Source organism: Temnothorax longispinosus, chromosome 8 (assembly GCF_030848805.1).
Source record: "Temnothorax longispinosus isolate EJ_2023e chromosome 8, Tlon_JGU_v1, whole genome shotgun sequence".
In the NCBI taxonomy this organism is placed as follows: domain Eukaryota; kingdom Metazoa; phylum Arthropoda; class Insecta; order Hymenoptera; family Formicidae; genus Temnothorax; species Temnothorax longispinosus.
Window position 1 is genome coordinate 19,886,970 of NC_092365.1, and position 20,452 is coordinate 19,907,421.

At 33.1% G+C, this 20,452-nt stretch overlaps 4 protein-coding genes across 7 annotated transcripts; 2 read left to right on the plus strand and 2 right to left on the minus strand.

The window, feature by feature from the left end:
• Positions 1–21: 21 nt before the first annotated feature.
• Uch-l5 (ubiquitin carboxy-terminal hydrolase L5) lies at positions 22–2,942 on the plus strand. Its single transcript, XM_071787054.1, has 6 exons — positions 22–173; positions 497–560; positions 1,119–1,224; positions 1,466–1,653; positions 1,750–1,947; positions 2,073–2,942. The coding sequence occupies exons 1-6, from the start codon at positions 98–100 to the stop codon at positions 2,374–2,376; spliced, it is 936 nt and encodes a 311-aa protein (XP_071643155.1). The 5' UTR covers positions 22–97; the 3' UTR covers positions 2,377–2,942.
• LOC139818390 (uncharacterized) lies at positions 2,631–5,680 on the minus strand. The gene is made up of 8 exons (XM_071787044.1): positions 5,453–5,680; positions 4,413–5,296; positions 4,146–4,334; positions 3,873–4,060; positions 3,622–3,794; positions 3,248–3,500; positions 2,970–3,118; positions 2,631–2,889 (listed from the first exon to the last, which is right to left on the minus strand). Exons 2-8 carry the CDS (start codon positions 5,262–5,264, stop codon positions 2,717–2,719), a joined length of 1,977 nt encoding a protein of 658 aa, XP_071643145.1. The 5' UTR covers positions 5,265–5,296; positions 5,453–5,680; the 3' UTR covers positions 2,631–2,716.
• A 693-nt stretch (positions 5,681–6,373) lies between these two features.
• Crzr (corazonin receptor) lies at positions 6,374–17,750 on the minus strand. 4 transcript variants are annotated; one of them, XM_071787052.1, is made up of 6 exons: positions 17,080–17,750; positions 15,168–16,288; positions 8,972–9,155; positions 7,759–7,952; positions 7,545–7,666; positions 6,374–7,321 (listed from the first exon to the last, which is right to left on the minus strand). In XM_071787052.1, the coding sequence occupies exons 2-6, from the start codon at positions 15,786–15,788 to the stop codon at positions 7,192–7,194; spliced, it is 1,251 nt and encodes a 416-aa protein (XP_071643153.1). In that variant the 5' UTR covers positions 15,789–16,288; positions 17,080–17,750; the 3' UTR covers positions 6,374–7,191. The 4 variants fall into 4 exon arrangements, with proteins under 4 accessions (XP_071643153.1, XP_071643152.1, XP_071643154.1 ...); XM_071787051.1 differs by having other exon boundaries at positions 17,066–17,750; XM_071787053.1 differs by having other exon boundaries at positions 15,168–15,894; positions 17,044–17,750.
• On the plus strand, positions 9,165–15,157 carry LOC139818395 (uncharacterized). The gene is made up of 2 exons (XM_071787056.1): positions 9,165–10,880; positions 11,720–15,157. Exons 1-2 carry the CDS (start codon positions 10,737–10,739, stop codon positions 12,236–12,238), a joined length of 663 nt encoding a protein of 220 aa, XP_071643157.1. The 5' UTR covers positions 9,165–10,736; the 3' UTR covers positions 12,239–15,157.
• Positions 17,751–20,452: the final 2,702 nt, after the last annotated feature.

The following is a 20,452-nucleotide window of genomic DNA, read 5'->3' on the forward strand; positions in this document are numbered from 1 at the left end:
CGGCAGTTTATCCGAATTTTTCGTACATACACAATCTTTGCTGTATTATCTACGTGACAGTCGTGACTCGTGACACGTTTGTGACAGTGTATAAAATATGGCAGACTCGGCAGGAAATTGGTGTCTCATCGAGAGCGATCCTGGCGTTTTTACTGAATTGATTAAAGAATTCGGCAAGTTATATTTCTAATTTTTATTCCCTGTAATATTGTACTGTGTTCTTTGCTTGCATTATTTTTGGCGTTATTCGAATTAGGCGATGCTCCAGTGGAAAGCGTTTGTCATGCGAATGAAGCTCCTGCACATGTATATAGTATATGTAATAAATTGTAATTTACACACACATATATATATGATTTGATGATTAAAAACTGTGATTATTAAATTTCACAGAGACATTTTTTTCGATCAATTCTTCAATCTTTCGATTTTTCAATTCTCAACCCTTTAAACTCAATTGTTAAGTGGAATATTATATATTATTTTATTTACGTAGGTGTCAAAGGCGCACAAGTGGAAGAATTATGGAGTTTGGATGATGACCAGTTCAATGACTTGAAGTAAGTTTATTTTGGGTGCTTTTCATTTAGTGACACATATCGAGACAAACGACGTTCTATCTTTCTCGGCATTCAATAAATAACAAAGACAGAACGACACTTGTGTCGACTTGTGTCAGTAAATAGAATGCAGCTTTTGTGCAATACTTATAGGAAAATTATTTTTTATCGCATTGGAATGGATCAGGACTTTTCCTCCTGGCTTTTGCTAAGTTTCAAATATATACTTGTTTTATTTTAAGTAAAGAAAATGTACACTGCGCTTATAAGAAACAGGTCTAATCAATAAAATTATGTTATCTGAAAGATATCTGCATGGAAAGATTAGATATATTCTGTATAATTAATGTTTTCACTTGCTATCAAGTTATTTTTCTTCAGAATTGTTACGTATACTTGCTTTTCTTTAGATATACAAGATAAGAGACATAGATACATAGATAAAAAGGAAAAAAGTCAATAATTTTGACGAGATTAGTATCTGTTATTTTTGTAGATTAAATTTTACACAATGTCATTTTTCAAACTCAAATTTGTTATAAATTTCTTCTTTTGCAGACCTATTCACGGCTTAATATTTTTATTTAAATGGGTACAAGACGATGAATTATCAGGAAATATTGTGCAAGACAGTAGATTGGATAAAATATTCTTTGCGAAACAGGTATGTAAAGTGTAAAATAGATATCCAGTAAGTATATCTTAAATAGATATACTATAATAACTGGGAAAGTAAATTAAAAATTGTTAATTATTCATTAACTTTGTACTTCATAAAAATATAAAAAAATTAAAATATATTGAAATATTTGACATATAATGACAGATCGTATTATTATTTAATCCTACGTTATGTGGGATAATTAACAAATACTATTTATAAAATAATAACATTTAATTTTTAGGTGATAAACAATGCCTGCGCGACGCAAGCGATATTGAGCGTTTTATTAAATTGTAAGCATGGAGACATATCTCTAGGACCAAACTTAGAAGAATTTAAAAACTTCTGTCAAAGTTTTGATGCAAATATGCGCGGACTCGCACTTAGTAATTCCGATGTTATAAGGGAAGTGCATAATTCCTTCTCCAGGTATTTAGTACATATGCTTTTTAACTAACAAATATTGTTTTTCTAAAGAAAGTGTCACATTTTATACTGTACATATTGTATATACTGAAATTTTAGACAGTCCTTATTTGAATACGACTCGAAGCAAGCTTCTAAAGATGACGATGTGTTTCATTTTGTGAGTTATATTCCGATCGATGGTCGTCTATACGAATTAGACGGGTTGAAAGACGGGCCAATTGATTTAGGCCCGTGTCCGGTAGGGGAACAATGGGTACAAGCTGCGAAACCTATAATTCAAAAGCGGATAAACAAGTAAGTTGCGAAAAATAACTTTCTCATTAATTTATCTTGTATACACGTAGATAAATATTATGATGTATCATTATATGTGTTGCTTATCAACTGCGTGGTATAAAAGTGAAAATGATTATAAACAGGTATAACGAAGGCGAAATTCATTTCAATCTGATGGCTATAGTGACAGATAGAAAAACTTTATACGAAAGGCAGAAGGCCAATGTTTGCGATCCTGAAGAATTAGAACGTCTGCAGGCCTTAATTGAGGAAGAGATCAGAAAGTCGAAAAGATATCAAATAGAGAACATTAGACGGAAGCATAATTATTTACCACTCATCATGGAACTTTTGAAGATTCTCGCGAAGGAAGGCAAGCTTGTACCTTTGTATCAAAAAGCAAAAGAGAAAGCACTTGAGAAAGAGTCAAAGAAAAATAAGGTTTAAATTTAAGCGAGATCAGGAAAAATATTATAAACTAAAATAATTGGTATTTGTGTTGGTGTAGCAAAGAGGCAAAAATAAGTCATTGTATCAATCCTTTTTTCTTTTTAATAAAACAGCTATTGCTTAATAAATTTTTGTGCTTTCCTTAAAAACAGCTTAAAGTAACACATTTAGAGTAATATTGCGTTATATTTTTATAAGTATTGATTTAATATTACCTATGTAAAGTATAGTTAAAAAAAAATACATTGTAATTTAAATATAAAAAGGTATAATTGTTTATTATATATAAATTTTTTAATATTTTTATATTATTTATAATTTTATAATTTCACACAAGTTAACTATCGGCAGAAGTATAATTAGTTACTTCTTGATCAGTATCGGCTGTTTTTCTGTTTTCATTTAGTAAAGATACTTTCCCATTTTTATACACAATTTTAGGTAAAAACTTATCGGTTAGGGCCTTTCGAATTTCAGGAATTTTAGTATGATATAAGTGTTCCACAACATCTGTAACATAAAAATTCTCATATAATATATGTACGCAGTATGCATAACATTTATTAAGGACAATTTTGATATTTTGTTACCGACGAAATTATCCACGTCACTCATATTGCATTCTTGAACAAGATAATAAAAGACCTTGCAAAGAAATACTCCAGTTGCTCCATCAAAGTATTTTGCAACGTTGGGCCATATAATTTCACGAGTATTGGATATTCCTTTTGCATACATACTGCAACAATGGATTAAATGCGTTGGTATATGTGAAATAAAAATGCTTATGATCTATTAAAATTAATCCGAATGGTTCTTAATAGATTGTATATTACAATTTACAACCATAAAATGCAATGATACTTACTATTCAATTAACTGTATCTTAATGTCGTTTAAATAAATAGGATCTGTACTGAATAATTGCAGATGCAACTGATGTTGCCAGAAGGTTCTTAAGACATTCTCATGTATATTTAGTTTTGTTTCCATTTTCTGCCACACTGGCTTGGGAAGCGTGGCATCTTTGAGATCTCTTATATCTTCACTTAATGTAACAGTGAGTAAAGTTTTTATGAATTTTTTTATCAGTGGTAACGTCCACCTAATGTCAACTAACGCTGTAATTAGATTAAATAGATAATATACATATGTGGATATATATCAGATATCTAAAAATATAACTAATATACGTATAATTATAACATTTGATGGTGATAGAATATATCATGAGTTACTTACGTTCCGTATCCGATCTATCCTGAGCTTGATTTTTGAGATGCTGATATCGCATAAAGATCGATCTACTTGTTCGTTTTAGTATCTTCCCCAATTCACTAAATTTAGTATCATTTTTCTTAAGATGTTTATTCTGTATGTACTTTAAAATTATTTTATCTTCTTTAGAAGTATAACTAAAACATAAAGATCATACGTAAGTATGATTGAAGTGGTTTAAGATCAATTCTTGATTTAAGATCTTTGTATCTTACCGAGTAGTGATTTTATTGCGATATAATACTTTAAATCTGGAATAAACGCTGTAGAGAGTTCGCCAAGGTAACCCATTTGCCAAAAATTGAACAAATTTCTGTCTTTCCTTCACATCGCGTATAAAGTATCTTCCATTGTGTCTCCAATAAAGAAATGGCTCGACTGTCTTTGCATCCCAGTCATGGAGCTGTATACAGCACGTTATAATAAAACATATTGTTCGAAAACAGTTTGATTCGGTTATATTGCCCTATGATATATTTAAAATATACCTCGCAAAACGTCTCCCAGTTTTTCCTGATAATATTGTCCTCTGTAGGTGTATACGGACCATTTCGGATCGGCCCATGTTTCTGAAATAATATTTTCGCTGTTCTCGTTGGCGCATGAGATCCAGAAACCTCTATTTTGTGTTGTGGTAATACCTCATGAGTCAGTTTTACATGTAGGTCCATCAATTTCTGGAATATAAAAAATCAGTTGATATACACAAGAAAAATAAATCATACGATACGCAAAATATAATAATCAAAACTAACTTTTATGTTAATTAACGGGATTTCTTCCCATTCCTCAAAATTTTTCAACCTTTCTGAAAGATATTCCTCTTCTGTATTCGATTTACGTTTCTTGAAATGACATTTGTTTTTCCTTTTTACTCGAGGCCTTAATTCTATTCTGAGCTTACGTTTTTTGTTAAACTGTTCGTCTGAATCTGAAGTCGTGTCAAGATTTTTCTTTTCAGAATCACTGATAAAAAGGGGATCCGTCGTTGGATCCTTATTCACTTCTGACAGATTGTCGTCCCTCATCGAGGATAATAAAACATCATTACCATGTTCAAACTTTACTACAGAATCTAAGTCGTGCAATAAATCAATACTTTCAAAATTATTGAAATTTTCTATATCGCACAATTCTAATTTGAACGTATCGCAATCACTATTTATGCTAATCGTTCTTTTTCTTTGCGGGCATGTATCCACCGGAGTTATATCCACAGATTTATCTGACTTTTTAAACACTGGACTTTTAAATGCCGGACTCTTCAACAAGTCCTTTTGATTAACCAAGTGTATGTTCTTTCGAGGACTATTTGTATTTTTATCTGCACAATTTGTATCGTCAAAACCCGTCAGATTATTCACTTTGTTAGGTGTACTACATATATGGCTTGGCGATTTATTAAACCTTGGATCTGAATCCGTATCAGGATCTTTTCTTTCACATTTGATGAAAAGGGGATTCATCGTTGGATCCTTATTCACTTCTGACAGACCGTCATCCTCTTGCGTCGTATGACTTGGGCACTTAAATTCGTTTTCTTTACAGGAATTTCCTAATTCTTCATTTCCAAGTTTCTGTACATTTGCCGTTATTATCTCAGCCATTAAAAATTTCTTTTCCTTAATTCTGTTTCTTTCTGCAACACAGATTATTAATGTGATCGTACACGATATCAAGTGATATTATATATTTTTCAATTACGGCAATTTCATTTATATTAAAATTATTTTATATTTCCCTGTAGTACATACAACTCATCAATATTTTTCGAAAAATATTGTATAAGTGTTACCGTATTTTTTTCAGTAGGGGCTGGTCACGATTTTTCTTTTTGGTTTATGCATCAACGCTATCACTATCAACATAAGGACTGCATTCCTGAATTACTGTCAGCAACTTTCAGTACTGAAAATCTATAGTATACGTGACGTAAAATATAGATTTGCAGTACTGACACTGTCAGTCTGACAGTGAATATCGGAATGCGGGCAGGGTTAGGTCACGTGTAAAGCTCCTTGCACAACGCAAGAAAACAACAGGGGGAATAGAAATCAGAAATCATGTATAAATGCAGAATAAACAGTGACACAGGCAATAGACACAGAGTTTCCGTCACGTTGGAAATTCTGTGCCTATTGCCTGTTGCCAACCCATTATAGCATTCGAAATTTTTAGGTTGCATTTAACGACTTTTTGGTTATTTCCTCCTATTGCCTGGCATTGTGCAAGGGGCTTAAGTCACGTGACAAATTGAAATTAGTTTGGCGACCTCGTGCAGGAAAGTGTGAAATTAATCTAAAAGGCATTACATTATCGATGGTTAATATTACCGACAGCAATAAATATCGATCGTAAATATCCTGGTTATCAGAATTAATATTTTGCAAATTGCAAAAGTTTGAATTAATAATTCTCGATAATAGAATGTGCGAATACATAATCGGATAAGAGATAGCGCTAATTGGCCGATATTAAGGAATTTATTTTGATCTCTCAAATAAAGAAAAAGTGAATTTATTTTGATCTCTCTTGTAAATTGCCAAAATTGAAATTGAGAAATCGACAAATTATCAGGAAAGTATATAGAGAAGAAGTAAATTAACTGTGAAATTCTAAGATGTTCTATAAGTAAAGTGAATGTTGTACCGCTCAAAGTGGTTGCGCATATATATGTAGATAAAATAAAATTCTAATTATTATATTAAAATATATGTCACGTATAAACAATTTATTTTTAAACTATATATATACTTATAAATGATATATATTACCTTTATTTTTTTCGGCGTTGTATAAAATTCGTTTCTTTAAGAAACATTTTTCACAGACAATATTATGCGTGTTAAATGTATTCTAATAATTCGTAAAATTAATGTATTTTAATATTCAGTTCTTTCTTTTTCTATAGCTTCGCGCTATAAACTTATAATATAATTACACTATATACACACACATGAAATATCCGTGTTTTTGCACATTGCTATTTATGAGCGAAGTTCTTCAATTGCACGTTACACGAAGAATTAGTAAAAATGCCACTTTATTATGTAACATTAATTTTAAAATTTTATTAATAATTTTATTACTAAATAATATGTACTAAATCTCTATTTCGACGTATACGCACTAATTACAAATGCAACAATATTTTTGCGCCTAAATTAGATCTAAATCAACAGACGTGCGCGCAAATATTTTTAATGTTTTAATTTAAGAAATACATATAAAACTTTTATTTTGGCTTATTAATATTTTTTCTGTATTATATTGAAATAAGTAAGCTTACTTATTTGATATTTAACATTTTTTTTCTTCATATAAATAGAAAATTAATGTTAATTTTCGCTTGTAAAAATCCTCAATTAAGAACGATACTTGACATGACGAATGCAGTAATGCTTTCTTTCTTATTTTTTATCTTTCGTGTAATGTATTTCATCTTTTTATATTACGCTATTACTTCATCTCGTTACATGAAGACGTATATACGTCGCTTTTACATGAGATATAATCTAATTTGATAAAAAATTATTACATCTGATGCTGCTGATGCGTAGGCGCGATCATTTTACTGCCACTATCCTGATGAGAGAGGAGTGACATTTTCGTTTCGCGTCTCTTCATGTTGTTTCGTTGAACCGACGAAGCGTCAGACCTGCAACTAATGATAGTACCAATAATTAGACACGTTTTATGCAAAATATCAAGACGGTTTAATTTCCTTTTTCGATTAGAAACGTAATTATGTCTCTTCGTTACGAATCCGCGCGCGTCGCGACACGTGTATTACGTTCGTCATAACACGCGAGTTACATTGTAGCAAAACGCGAAAGGGATTTTACGAGATACACGGCACATCGAACGGTCTCGTAAATTCTATTCACCTATGATAAGAGCCCTGCCGTTGTCTCTGCGGCCAAAGATGAAACGCTCCATATATCAGGGGATTTACCAAGCTGTTGCTCATACCGAAGAAAAATATTCCGTTCCGTAGCTCCTCGCTGAGCTGAAAGGCATTCGTTTGTTAGCGTACGACGTTGACTTTTCAATGTAGACCAATCTAATCCCTCTGCTCTGCTCCGATCAAAATATACTAACGTGATCGTCCGGATTGACAAACAGGAGAATTATCATCATCGTGTAGTACGGCGTCCACCAAATTAGAAATGCCACTACAATAACGACGCTGAGGCGTAGTGACTTCGCTTTTGCCCGGTGGATCAGTCTTCTCCTATTTAAGTCGCTGTCTCTGTACGTTCTCGTTGGTTCCATTTTGAAAGTTCTCTGACTTCCTGGAACAAGATATTTCGTTAGATATATAACTAGACACATTATTTAGCCTATTTGTCTATTATATTACTATAATGACAATAAGTATATATATACATATATGTATATATAAATTTGTCGATAGTTGTCTTCTCCACTTTTTCTTTCTATTGATTTATTTTCGTAGACTTTGTAAGCTACGCTCACGAAATTTAGAACACCAAATATATATTTGTAACATTCTAGAAATAAATAATACAATTTTGTCCATGAAATCCAGTCCGATTTCAATTTTGGACATTTCTTTAATTACTAAAGTAAATTATCGAATATATAATTATCGAAGAATATATCTGTACGTTATCGGATATTTCTTTAATTACTAAACTAAATTGTCGAATATATGATTATCATTCGCGAAGAATATACCTGTACCTTATGAGATGAAGAAACATATCTCTATTATTATAAATTTAGGGAAAACAGGATTTAAAGTTTTAAATAAGGAAATGGTGTATTTTTAGATATAAAATAGAAGTAGCAATTCGATTTATTGAGTTTTTAATGAAGTAATTTAACTGATTGATAGTCACAACATTTTTAACTGACATGTTTAATAGTAGGTAACAATAACGCTGTAGCTAATCTGAAAAACTGGGGACGCAATTCTTTACCTTTAATATAAATATAAGAAGAATTAAGATCACGAAGAATATAAAAGATTATACAGGGTGGCCGGTAATCTTGTATACAAGTGGAGTGAGCTAAACCGAGTAGAAAAGTCTTCTACCATTTTGCGAAATTCGCAATACTTACTAAGAAATTAATTGAAAAAGATTGGCCAATCTACTCTAGTAAGTAGAAGCGCGCGGCGAGAAGAGACATATCCCATTCCCAAGTATTGCGAATTATTATTATTACCGGACACTCTGTATATTGTCGAATATATAAGATCGTATAATAAGATTATCGAAAAGTTATAGATGCGAATCGCGCGTTCACTGCAAGTATAAATTTGCATAACGTATAGAAGAATACTTACGGGAAATAGTGACTACCGTGGATACGTATGTGGTGATTAAAATTGCTAATGGCAGGAGGAACATAAAGAACAGGCTGAAACTTGCGTATAACTGTTCCTGCCAGGGTTCGGTGTAAACGCCGTGTGTCACGCATTGCGTAAATACTTCGACGAATGGTCCTTGCGCAACATGAAATACCGCGATCTGTTAAAATAAATTGGTGTATAAATATATGCGGACATCAATATATTAGCGAATTACGTGGATGAAATAATGATAGAGTATGTTGATTAGGTATCCGCTTGCTGCGGATACGACAGAGAATACAGAATTCGCGGAGTCTAAAAGTTCAATGATTTGCGTAAAAACCTAAATAAATTAGCTAATATATAAGACGTTCTGCGAAAAGATATTCGTAAGATGTTAACATGTGTTTTTATGTGTTTTTTATTATTAATTTAAACGGAAAGTTAAAATAAACGTGGACTTGACAATGCGGAGTTTAATTATTTTTATTAAATAATTTGAAAATTTCATCTGTAATAATTTATTCTAAATATTTACACATTTTTATCTAAATGTTTATATAATTATATATTTCATATAATATAATTATATACTTTATCTAAATATTTATTTTAAATCAGAAAGGAATTGTGCCTTTGATAAATACTTAATACATGAAAGTTTGCGACATTAAATGTTAAATGTCGAACACTCTCCGCTCATTTATGATGTATCAATGAATTTCCTTTTTTAGCTACATAATAAATCATATTATTTTACGTTTAGAAAATTATATAAAAGTATGTATGTAAAAGGAACTAATATCCAGAGCGGAGCTAATATCACACACTTTCGACGTTCATTTGTAAACCGTCCGCTTATCGATTCGATCTCTTGACCGAAAGGCGAAAACGTGACCGCGTTTAGCGGATCAGCTGACTTCCAAAAGTTCCAAATTTGCCGTGCTTTCTCGATAAGGCCGGGACATTGAGGCAGGAGATAAAACGAAGGTTACCGTGAAAAGAAACTCGTGGAACAGGAGAGGCGCATTAATTAAACGGGCCGTTTGTCTCCCGGCTTGTCACGAGATATATACGTTTGTCATCAATCTCCGCCACACGGACCGCGTTTCTTTCTTCGGTCGCGACAACTGTTCCCTTGACACTGGGCGATGACTCGCGATCTTCGTCCTCTCCGTCTCTAACGCGTCGGGTTACGGGACACGGGCACCGATCTCGAAGTTTCAGCATCCGCCGTTCGGTCGAAGCACCTGATGCTTTATTAAATCTTGGGCTTATCTAACATCGGTTTCTCCTCGAGAACAGAATAGCGCTCGATCGGATTGCAACGTCTACCTCGCGCTTTGGTGCATCTGTCATTACTTATTTTATAGGTATGCTAATACGTATGAAATACGCGTACTGATCTTTGAAGCATCCTGGTTTTTTTTTCTTCACTGGAGACATACATCTCTACCGTGTGTGAGAGATATCAATGACTCCATTGAAGTAAAATAATTATATATAATCGTATATGCTCATATATGGCCATATAATATTGTTTAAGATTATATTTTCCATTATATGATCATATATAATTATATATCTACTAATATGAACAAATAAGAGGTATTTTTTCCCGCGCGGGTGAGTTATCGGTATAATTACTTTATATTGAATGCCAATATCGATTCTGAATTACGTATATCTAAGAACCATTTGATTAATAAGACATGAAATTGTACAAATTTTGTTAATTTAGAATCTCATCGCGATCATCATGGTGCATCTGACCGCGAAGATCCTCGGTTTAGTGATCTCCGCAATCAAGAACCTTCGTGAGCTCACAGGATCTACATCGCGAGAAATTCTTCAGTACATTTCATCCGTTTACAATATCCCATCTGCTGTGGCACGACGTCAGGTTAAAAAAAATGTTTAACTATAATTCCATACCGTTTGCATTACGACACCACAAACGATCTATAGCGCGTGTAATTTTTTCTAGTAATATACATAAAATTAATAAGTTTTTTCCGCGTGTCATTATTCAACATGACGTCGATTGACGAAGAGTTAACTTTTGGAATTTTTTGCGGTATCTGTTTTTTTTTGCGTCCTTAAAAATTGCGTAATTTAAACTATGCGCGTCAGCGCACTTTTCCGGTAAAAGTGCATATTTTGCTGATGATTTAATCCTCTAGTGATTTATTAGTCTGCTAATTAGAAAGAAAATTTATTGCGTGTTTTGTTAAGTCTGGTTTGTCGACCGCGATTACTTTATCGCGGCCTAGGTTTGCGGCACTCCAGCAATCATTCATGATTATTATCTCACAGTTCATGAACCTGTTCTAAGTCATTATTTAAATCATCTAACATTACTTATGCTTTTCATTTCTATATATAAATAGGTAGAAGACAGGCTATGTCACTCTTCAAAGAAATTATTTGTAAAGCGCTCCTTTCTCATTCTCGTTTCTCTTTTTTCTCTTATTCAATTCATTTTTAGTAATTTTCATATAGTATAACCAGAAAGTTGATATAATATACGAATATAAAATATTATATGATATCGAGAGTGAGTGAAGTAAGAAGTTTTTTTAAGGCAGTCTAAATTTTAAATTAATCAAAAATTTCTGTGCAGTTTTGCTGACATCATTTCTACAAGACTGTCTCTTAATAAATAACAAAAAATGTAGAACGATTAATATATGTACATATATGTAATATATGTACATATTCACGAAGCTATCTTGCTCACAGATACAGAATGCTTTGAAGCGCGGCGTCACTTATGGGATCCTGAAGAAAACCGGTAGTCATTATAGTTTGCCGACCGACAATAAAATTGCACGGCAGGAGGTGGCCGCTCAGGAGATCGGCATGCTGGATCTGTATCGCCAGCGAAAGGTTCATCGATCGAGGGGCGGCAGGGCACGACGTAACAGAGAGACTGCTGGGCGCAGTCGAAGGGTTGCCTGCAGGTGCAGTAGGAGAGATGCGCGACGAAGGTCACGAGAGTGCAGGTCAAGGTCCTGCAGGAGGAGAAGAAGGGGAAGACGCGGACGCGGAGGCTTTGGTGGACGTGTTCACGACGAGACGACGAGGCCTAGAATCGAGCCTATTTCCGACGCTGACAAATTGACTGCCAAGTCGACTGGCAAGTCGACTGGATTGAACCCAACTACGACAGGGGATAGGGTGATTGGCGGCATCGAGCGAGACAATCGCTCAAGCATGCCTTCCGAACAATTGGATCGCAGTATACCGTTATCATGTTGATCGTGGAGATATTTCAGTGATATCCCTTGGGATCCCGAAATTTTGTAATACTGTTTTTTAAACAACACTCGAATTGTTTTGGGAAGTAATTTTCGTTTCCATTATTTTTATTTGAGTCTTTTCTTTAAGTCCTTCTATATGTCCTAACAGTTTTGAATATGTATAGAATTGGATATATACATCGAAAAAAAGAATAGAATTTTATTTAGACAAATGTTATTCGTGTAACTATAGCATATTTTTGATTGCTATATGTTTTTACTGCTGAATAAAATGGATCACAAGTAAAGCTGCAAAAACAATTTTGTGATTTAATTTATTTTATACAATAAAAGCCTTTGTTTTATATTACAGCCAGTTCGAAGAAAAATATACTAAAATTTACGTAGGCATTCTTGCGAATGCTGTGTCATGTGAAATTCTGACCGCTAAACAGAAAAACGCACTATTTTTGTATATCTGTTTCTGTTGCTGCAGTTTTGCTAAATAAAATATTTTAGCATAAAAATTTTACTTGAATAAATATTTTTTACAATAAAAATTTCATGATTTAACTTGTTGTTTTTGCACTGAAGTAATTACATTGGAAATATATACTGTTATAAGAGATATAAAAATGTATATTATAGATGCGATCAAATCGTCAATATAAGGATTTTCGCGAATGCTATGTCATGCATTTAATTGCCAGTGATCGTTAAGTGGAAAACGCATTCTTATTATGTATAAGAACTTCTGGAAAGAATGATCAATATCTCGAATAGTGGAAGCTAAAAAGTTTCCATGAACACATGCTGCGGAGTTACAAACTCTTGAGTAAAGATGAAATTGAAATAAGTTCACGAAATATACGAAACGTTCTCTCCGGCAATAACAGACATTTCGCAAAATGTTAATTCTTTTTTTTTTTTTTAACACTATGTATATATGTGCCTTGAGGGATGTACAAGACTGTTTTGCACACTAATGATGAGCACGATGCAAGTAAGAATCTGTTGTATAATGCTTGCTGTTTATTATCTATTTCTACATGCCACGATAACAGGTGTATGTTTTATATATAAGTTACATTATTTTCTTATCTATCATAATTAATGCGCACACTTTGCGCTCTATTCCCGGAAGCTTGATGTAAATCAGAACATCTCTGATTCGTTATTTCTCTCCTTGGAAAATCCAGCTCCTGTTATTTCGTTGGAAAACTTATAATGAAAATTTACATACATTACGCAGAGTTTTACACGTGGTTTGTAACTCCTAATACAATTACAGCCAAGAAATTTTTCAACAAAGATTTAATATACTTATTAATTAAAATAAGCTACTCCTATTCTGATAATTGAACGTAACATTGCGTGATACCAATTAGTGTCTATGATATTGCAATTATTAACGATAAAAAAAGTAAAGCCGCCATATTCCGATACATTTTTTGCTGGTATGATTACATTGATTACATTAGAATTAGAATTAATACAGGCAATAAAAGATATTTGCTCAACGAGTTTTTATCTTACGACATTATCATAGAAATATCCTTCATTTGTGATGAATATCGTAACGAGTGACATAACATTAAATAAATTTTACTTTTAATTGACAAAAGAGAATAACAAATTTATATCTTGAATATTTTAAAACATATAAAAGAACATTTATACATATCTTATTCAAAGGCGATTTTTGGTATCCTACATTAATTATGAAAAATATTACAAATTATTCAAAATATATCGGTGTAGATTATCGTTTCTTAAATTTTTTCTGTCTACAGGCAATGTGAACACTACATATTTAACTCTTTGTTCTTTAAGTCATAACTCAAAGCAAAAACTTGTTTGTTACTTGTCAAGTTTGTGTGATCTTTGATATTTATCAATTATCCAGTTCTGGAACCTTCAACATTTCTACAATAGTTCAGATTAGATCATTACTAATGCGATTTAACTAACTCTTTTGTCGATATAAAGTCGCGTTATGTAAAATTAAATAATGTAAGTTTCCGATGGAATTTTTAAAATAATTAATAATATCTTGAGCCGTATATATTTCTATGCGAAACTTGTTTATCGATAGACATTTTCCTAGCAATCAACTGTCTTGACGACACAGCATTTATAACCGCTATTTAATATTCAACTGAGAACCCATTTGTCCGAGTCGGAGATATAATTTTATGTAGTAAACTATCGTCAGATAAAAAGCTGATTTTCAAGAAAATCGACGCACGTGACATTTTAATGATTGACTACGTCTTTTTAAAAACGTCTTCATAGCGTGTTTCAAATTATCAGATTTTAATGACGTAATAATTATGAGATTAAAATATAAATCGTTTCTTTACTTTATACGTAGAATCTGAGATAATAAGTGTGCTTTGAATGCATAATGTATATTAGCATAATTTCATGAATTAGGAGTAAAGGTTTAAAACGCGTGTTTTCTGTAATACCCATGTTTTTCTGGAACGTGTCTTTGCGATAATAGTCGCTAGATTTGTGCGAAAAGTATGACTGGAATAATAAAACTTAAGACCTAAACGAATAAGATATTTGTTGGATTTTGAAAAATACAAAAGGAGAGCCTTTTTTTTATATTTTTCTAATATATGCGGGAAACGTCTAAGAGTTTGTGCGCTATCTCATAATAATAAGTTTTAAATCGGAGAATATATGTATTTAATAGAATAAAAATTTAAGATATGAAAGTATAATTTTAACCTTTAAAAAAATATATATATATAAATTTCGAATAATTGATAGTTTGCGCGCATAATGTACAAGATTAAAACACTTTTACGATTTATAACTGCAACAAGTGCAATTTGTAAAATTAAACATCCGAATATATATAAACAACAGAATCACATACATCGTCTACATATTTCTATCGACTCACAGTTGAAGTACGTGAGGCAAAATCGTCTTACCTGCGGAGTGGCGAGCACAAGAGACAGCAGCCAAGTGAAAAGGACGAATCGCGAGCACCTCTGAGACGTGTTCAGGCCCTTCATGGGATATCGCACAGCGACAAATCGATCGACGCCGATCAGCACGAGGACGAAAGTACTAAGGTACAGGCTGAACATTTGTAGGAACTTGAAGATCTTGCACGCGACATTGCCCCACAGCCACTCGACGTAGTAGCTCCAGATCGCCTCGCCGGCGAGGCAGAAGATGGTGACCAGCAGATCGGCCACTGACAGATGAAGGATCAGGGTGTAGATCGCCGAGCAGCCACGCTGCCACCGGCGATTCTTCGTGATCGAGTATATCGTCGCCACGTTGCCGACCAGGCTTAGAACCGACATAACTGTCAGCACAATGACTTTGAGGTATATCGCCCTGGTCAACTTGGGCGCGTGTTCCAGACACGTGACGTTCTTGCTGTCCCATAGGTATCCGGTCGATCGTTCGGCGAGCACATCGGGGCCGATGAAATCGGTGAGGTTCTCGCAGGGGACCGGGAAGACAAGGGAGAAACTGGCGATGCTTGACGAGTTGCTGCTGCTGCTGCTGCTGATTGTCGATGTCTTCATCGTTCTCGGCATCGGCGTCGGCCGCACCTCGTTTTCCGGCGATGCTTCCGGTTCATCGGAGATACGATGTCGACGGTCGAACACGTGCCACCGTTCTCCAGTGGAATCGCACGATCATCTTAAAAGGTAAGATGCATGTTCCGTGGGGGCATCCAAAGTGGGAAGGATGATCTCAGGCTCTCTCACTTTTTTTTTCGCGGTTCCCTGTTCGCCCGATTCTCGGTCTCATGCGATTGATCGCTTTATATTTATCGTTCACGCGACGGACGTGGGGAATGTGTGCGAGTCAATTTCTATCTTGCGCGAAAAGGGTGGTTGCATCGGTCTAATGGAGACTCAACTAACTCAAACAACTAGAGGAAGATGCCCGAAGACATTTCGGAAGTGTATTGAACAACAAACACTGCACTAACTCAAACGTTCCGTGTAAAAGATGTGAGAAATTTCGTACTTGGATAATTGTTATATTTGACGTTCGGATATTCTAACTTTCGGGATATTCGAAGAATTACCTGTCAGTCACAATGAGAATTAGTTAATTGGAGAATATCAATTTTTGTTTACTTTACTTCCATTTCTTTGTACATAATAATAACTGCATCAATTCTTTATCTCGAGAGAATAATTACAGAGGTTTATAATTATTGATTGAATTATTTTGCGTCTGACTCATGATTGACTAAAATAATTTTAACAATGCCGATAAGAAATTGAGAGAGAATTTAATTACAGAATATAAATTTAGTATTTTTTAAAATATATAATTATTAATGTTTATAAATTATATTTATAAATTTACTAAAAAATAATAATCTTGCAAGTAAATTGTATAAATTATTTAGATTACGTAAAATTAAATTGTATAAATTAATTATAGTTTGGTGAAAAATAAGTTAACGTTTTTATTTTATTTTGTTAACAAGCAAGAGTAATTTACAATAATTCGATTGATCTTAGATTATGCATGAGTTTTTTTTTTACAGCAATGTGTGAACTGGTTTTGAAAGAAAAACCAGACCTTGAGTATTCTTACGTGTCTATCGTTGTTCGTGAGAAACCTTAACCAAAATGATTAGTCAATTAACTGAGCGCAATATTTTTTTTATCCATACGAGTATAATTTTCAGAAAATTCTGTAGGAAAATAACATGTATCTGCTTATCTCTGTTTTTATCTTTATTTAAACGCGTGTCAGCATATTATTCTTAAGAAATAAAAATGTAGAGCAGTTAAAGACGTAGTTTTTAAATTAATGACATAGTTTTACTTTTGTAAATGTTGTCACTAACAATATCGAACATACATAGAGTTTGATTGTTTTAAATAATTATTGTCGTCGTGTTTTTTCAATTAAACACAGCTATTATTTCTCTCTCAGCACATTTATTACTAATAATAATTTTTTTAAGAGAGACACATATTTTATTGGTAAAAATTATGTTGCGTAAAATAAGTTTATTGCACAAAAATCATATAATAAAGTTTTCCTCTTTAGACACACAGTTTAGACACAGTTCCGTTGATTAATAAAGCGCACTATTCTTTATTTGCACTTTGCACATTTTTTGAAAGATGCGCACTTGAAAATGATCTCCCGGCATTTAATTAACTAATCGTTTATCTAAAGTTAATCCTCTGAAAGATTCTTCTTTGTCTTTACGTCGTAATGAATCGTCTTCAAGAAATTATTTGAATCGCGTGCATGCACGATAATGTTGTTATAAGTGATGCACTTTCTCCCATTCCATCTTACTTTCGTTTAAATTATTTAGCACTTTTGAAAGTTTAACGTAAGTATTTTATTAATATAAACTTGGCACGCTAAGTGAGAGAAATGGCTTCGCGTGTTTTGTAAAAATAGACGAACGCAATTTTGCTCCGACGTCGAGTTTCTGCGGAATTACACGTTGCTTTACCGCGCACGCAAACGCAGCAACAACTCATTCGCACTGCTGCGTAAACTCGACTGATCGATGGAAAATTAGTGCGATACTATCTCGCTCGCTTCTCACCGCAACAATCTTCCCTCGTCACCTTGATCTTTTCATCCGCGTGCGTATGTGTATTTCATTGAGCGTTCGACTGCATTGATTGCGATAAATTGGAGACTTACCGACGAATTCATCCTTGTAAATTACTACGTGTAAAAAGCGTTGCATATTAATTTGTCGATTTAAACAAGGTCGCTTTAAACAAGGATTTACTATTGTAAAATCGCTAATACGATATCACAAGAGCGCGAGTTCGATCCAACGCTGTAGGTTGGCTTGAATGTAGACACACGGACATATATATTTCAGACTTTCAGATAATAAGAGCCGGTCGATCAGATCGCTGGATTTCAATGCAGCAACAGAATTGATAAGTCCTATTGAACTTCCGGAATTACATACCTAATTGTCCAAAATAAAAAATTGGAATAATGTATTAGATTCAACAGAGATTTTAGGGTCTATTTCTTTCATTATTCTTTGTTGAGCACATTAATTACATTTATGCTTACAAGTAACAGACTAGGCAGTTAAAGAAAGACATTTCAAACATTAGAAGAAAAAGTTAATGTGAGATATTTGTTTTTCTTTTTACGTTCAAACTTCTTGTTCTAATGGGTAACGCAGGTTAAATATGCATTCTAAAGATGGGTTATTATACGCGGTTAGGTCTTTTTCTCGTGCTGATATCCTCTCTACCACGAAAGTTTCAAAAGTGCAAGACGGTTTATATAATTCAGAAAGAAGGAACATTAAGGCCTTTTTATCTTTATAGGAATTTTTTCTTTTATCACTGTCACGAGAGCATAATATTTTTAAAATTCTATTTCTTACTTGAAGTAATATTCTGATTTAAACGTGTAAAGTAGTAGCTGTTATATGTTGGGAAACATTCCACTTTTAAATTGCATGCGATAAAATCATTGTGTGCGATCTACGACAAAGAAATTAAATTTCATAATAGGTGCATGTGTGCGCATCTTATGAACTTATATATACGCAATATATAGGAAATAATAGTACGTTATACTCACATCCTTTTTTTTACTTTTCTCCGACTCATTTAGACAATGCTCCAATAATAGGATAACTAGCACGTACAGAAACGATTCAGCTTTTTCCGTCTCTCTGGCGTAATTGGAATACACAATCAGTGTAATCATACAGAATACAATAGCGGATATCCAGTTAATAGCAGACATTCTCAGCGAGAAGAGAGTATAGTCCCGGCGAGTATTCCAAAATGATTTAATTTAAATAAATAGTTGATCTTTATATATATTAGTTCCAATACTTCTAATATACAATCTTTATGTAAAATTCTAAGTTTTCCAAAAATCTATATTATAGATTTAAGGTCTTCGTTTTATTGATAGATAAAATATTTACAATAAGACGTTATTAGGGGAGACCGGGGCTCGTTGGCACTGTTTTCACAATTTCGGCATTTGAGTTTTTAAACAACTAATTATCATGATTAAATAGTACTAATATAACAGAGAGAACCTTTCTCTACATGTCAGGAACGCTCCTGTATACTGTATAGTTTCTTTGTAATAAGTAAAATACGAACATGCAGTTGGCTATGCGACAAAAGTTCATGTTAAATTAATGAAAACGTAATAGAAACACAAAACGGGTAACATTGCAGATATGTACTTCTTGATAAAGATTGTATCAGTTATTTTGTAATGATCGAATAACAAAATGCTGTTGCAGAAAAACAATTGTAAGCTATTTTAGATGTAGCTTTCTTCAACATAAAAATATTAATATAAATATATATCTAGCTTCTCTATCAGCATTGTAGGTAGCAAATCACATACACAGGTTTCACGCGCGCGGCAACAACAAGTCAAGCTAAGCGTGCCTTGATATGATCCAACATACTTTATATACGTTTGATTTCAGTCATTTTATTACAATAAATTACTGTTGTTCTTTAAAATAACATGTCGTATAGTAACAGAAACGTTTCTTTTAACTAATGATACGTCACTTTGATTTACTTCTCAAGTTGAAGAACATTAATACGATATTTTAAAACGCTCGAAAATTTACTTGCTACCTCTTGAATTATAGACTTTTCTCTTTTTCTATTGTAATACTTGTTTGATTTAAATAAAACTTTGGGAAAAGTATACCTATGTTATAAAATAGATATTTTGTGATAACTTTTCCATTCACTGTTAAATTCATAGGGTTAAATTAAACTCAATTTTGAGTAATTTTTAACTATTTCATAGATCGCCACTGCTCCTACTCAATATGTCGTTAATTTAACTAAAACAATGTTAATTTGACTAAACCAATGGAGTTAAAATAATCCTATTTTGTTTCAAACTAATAAATTTTGACGCACGTAGTTAAAAATAACAAAATAAATCTAACTCATGGTATTGGTTTAAATTTCATCTTATAACCTTTAACAGTGTGTTTTTTCGCTATAAATACATAAACGAAACGCATTGCCAACTTGCCTCTTGTGCCAACAAGCCCCGGTCTCCCCTATCGTTTCTCACTGAATATTTGATTATCCATTACAATATCATCTAAAAAACATACCGAAGTATATTATTATACCTCTGTGTCTGTTCGCACTGATATGAATGACATATGACCTTTAATTCCAGTATCGGTAGTCCGAATTTCACAAACGTGAAATACCGGCGGAACGCAAACATT

Excerpts from the sequence above, each read along its gene's own strand:
- LOC139818395 (XM_071787056.1), top strand. The coding sequence starts at position 10,737 with ATGGTGCATCTGACCGCGAAGATCCTCGGTTTAGTGATCTCCGCAATC. Across the intron at positions 10,881-11,719 it reads CTGCTGTGGCACGACGTCAG|ATACAGAATGCTTTGAAGCG; the intron begins GTTAAAAAAAAT and ends TCTTGCTCACAG.
- Uch-l5 (XM_071787054.1), top strand. The coding sequence starts at position 98 with ATGGCAGACTCGGCAGGAAATTGGTGTCTCATCGAGAGCGATCCTGGC. Across the intron at positions 1,654-1,749 it reads GTGCATAATTCCTTCTCCAG|ACAGTCCTTATTTGAATACG; the intron begins GTATTTAGTACA and ends CTGAAATTTTAG. Across the intron at positions 1,948-2,072 it reads ATTCAAAAGCGGATAAACAA|GTATAACGAAGGCGAAATTC; the intron begins GTAAGTTGCGAA and ends GATTATAAACAG.
- LOC139818390 (XM_071787044.1), bottom strand. The coding sequence starts at position 5,264 with ATGGCTGAGATAATAACGGCAAATGTACAGAAACTTGGAAATGAAGAA. Across the intron at positions 4,335-4,412 it reads TCCCGTTAATTAACATAAAA|AAATTGATGGACCTACATGT; the intron begins GTTAGTTTTGAT and ends TTTATATTCCAG. Across the intron at positions 4,061-4,145 it reads ACTGGGAGACGTTTTGCGAG|CTCCATGACTGGGATGCAAA; the intron begins GTATATTTTAAA and ends TGCTGTATACAG.
- Crzr (XM_071787052.1), bottom strand. The coding sequence starts at position 15,788 with ATGCCGAGAACGATGAAGACATCGACAATCAGCAGCAGCAGCAGCAGC. Across the intron at positions 9,156-15,167 it reads TTGTGCTCGCCACTCCGCAG|ATCGCGGTATTTCATGTTGC; the intron begins GTAAGACGATTT and ends TTATTTTAACAG. Across the intron at positions 7,667-7,758 it reads TTGTCAATCCGGACGATCAC|CTCAGCGAGGAGCTACGGAA; the intron begins GTTAGTATATTT and ends AATGCCTTTCAG.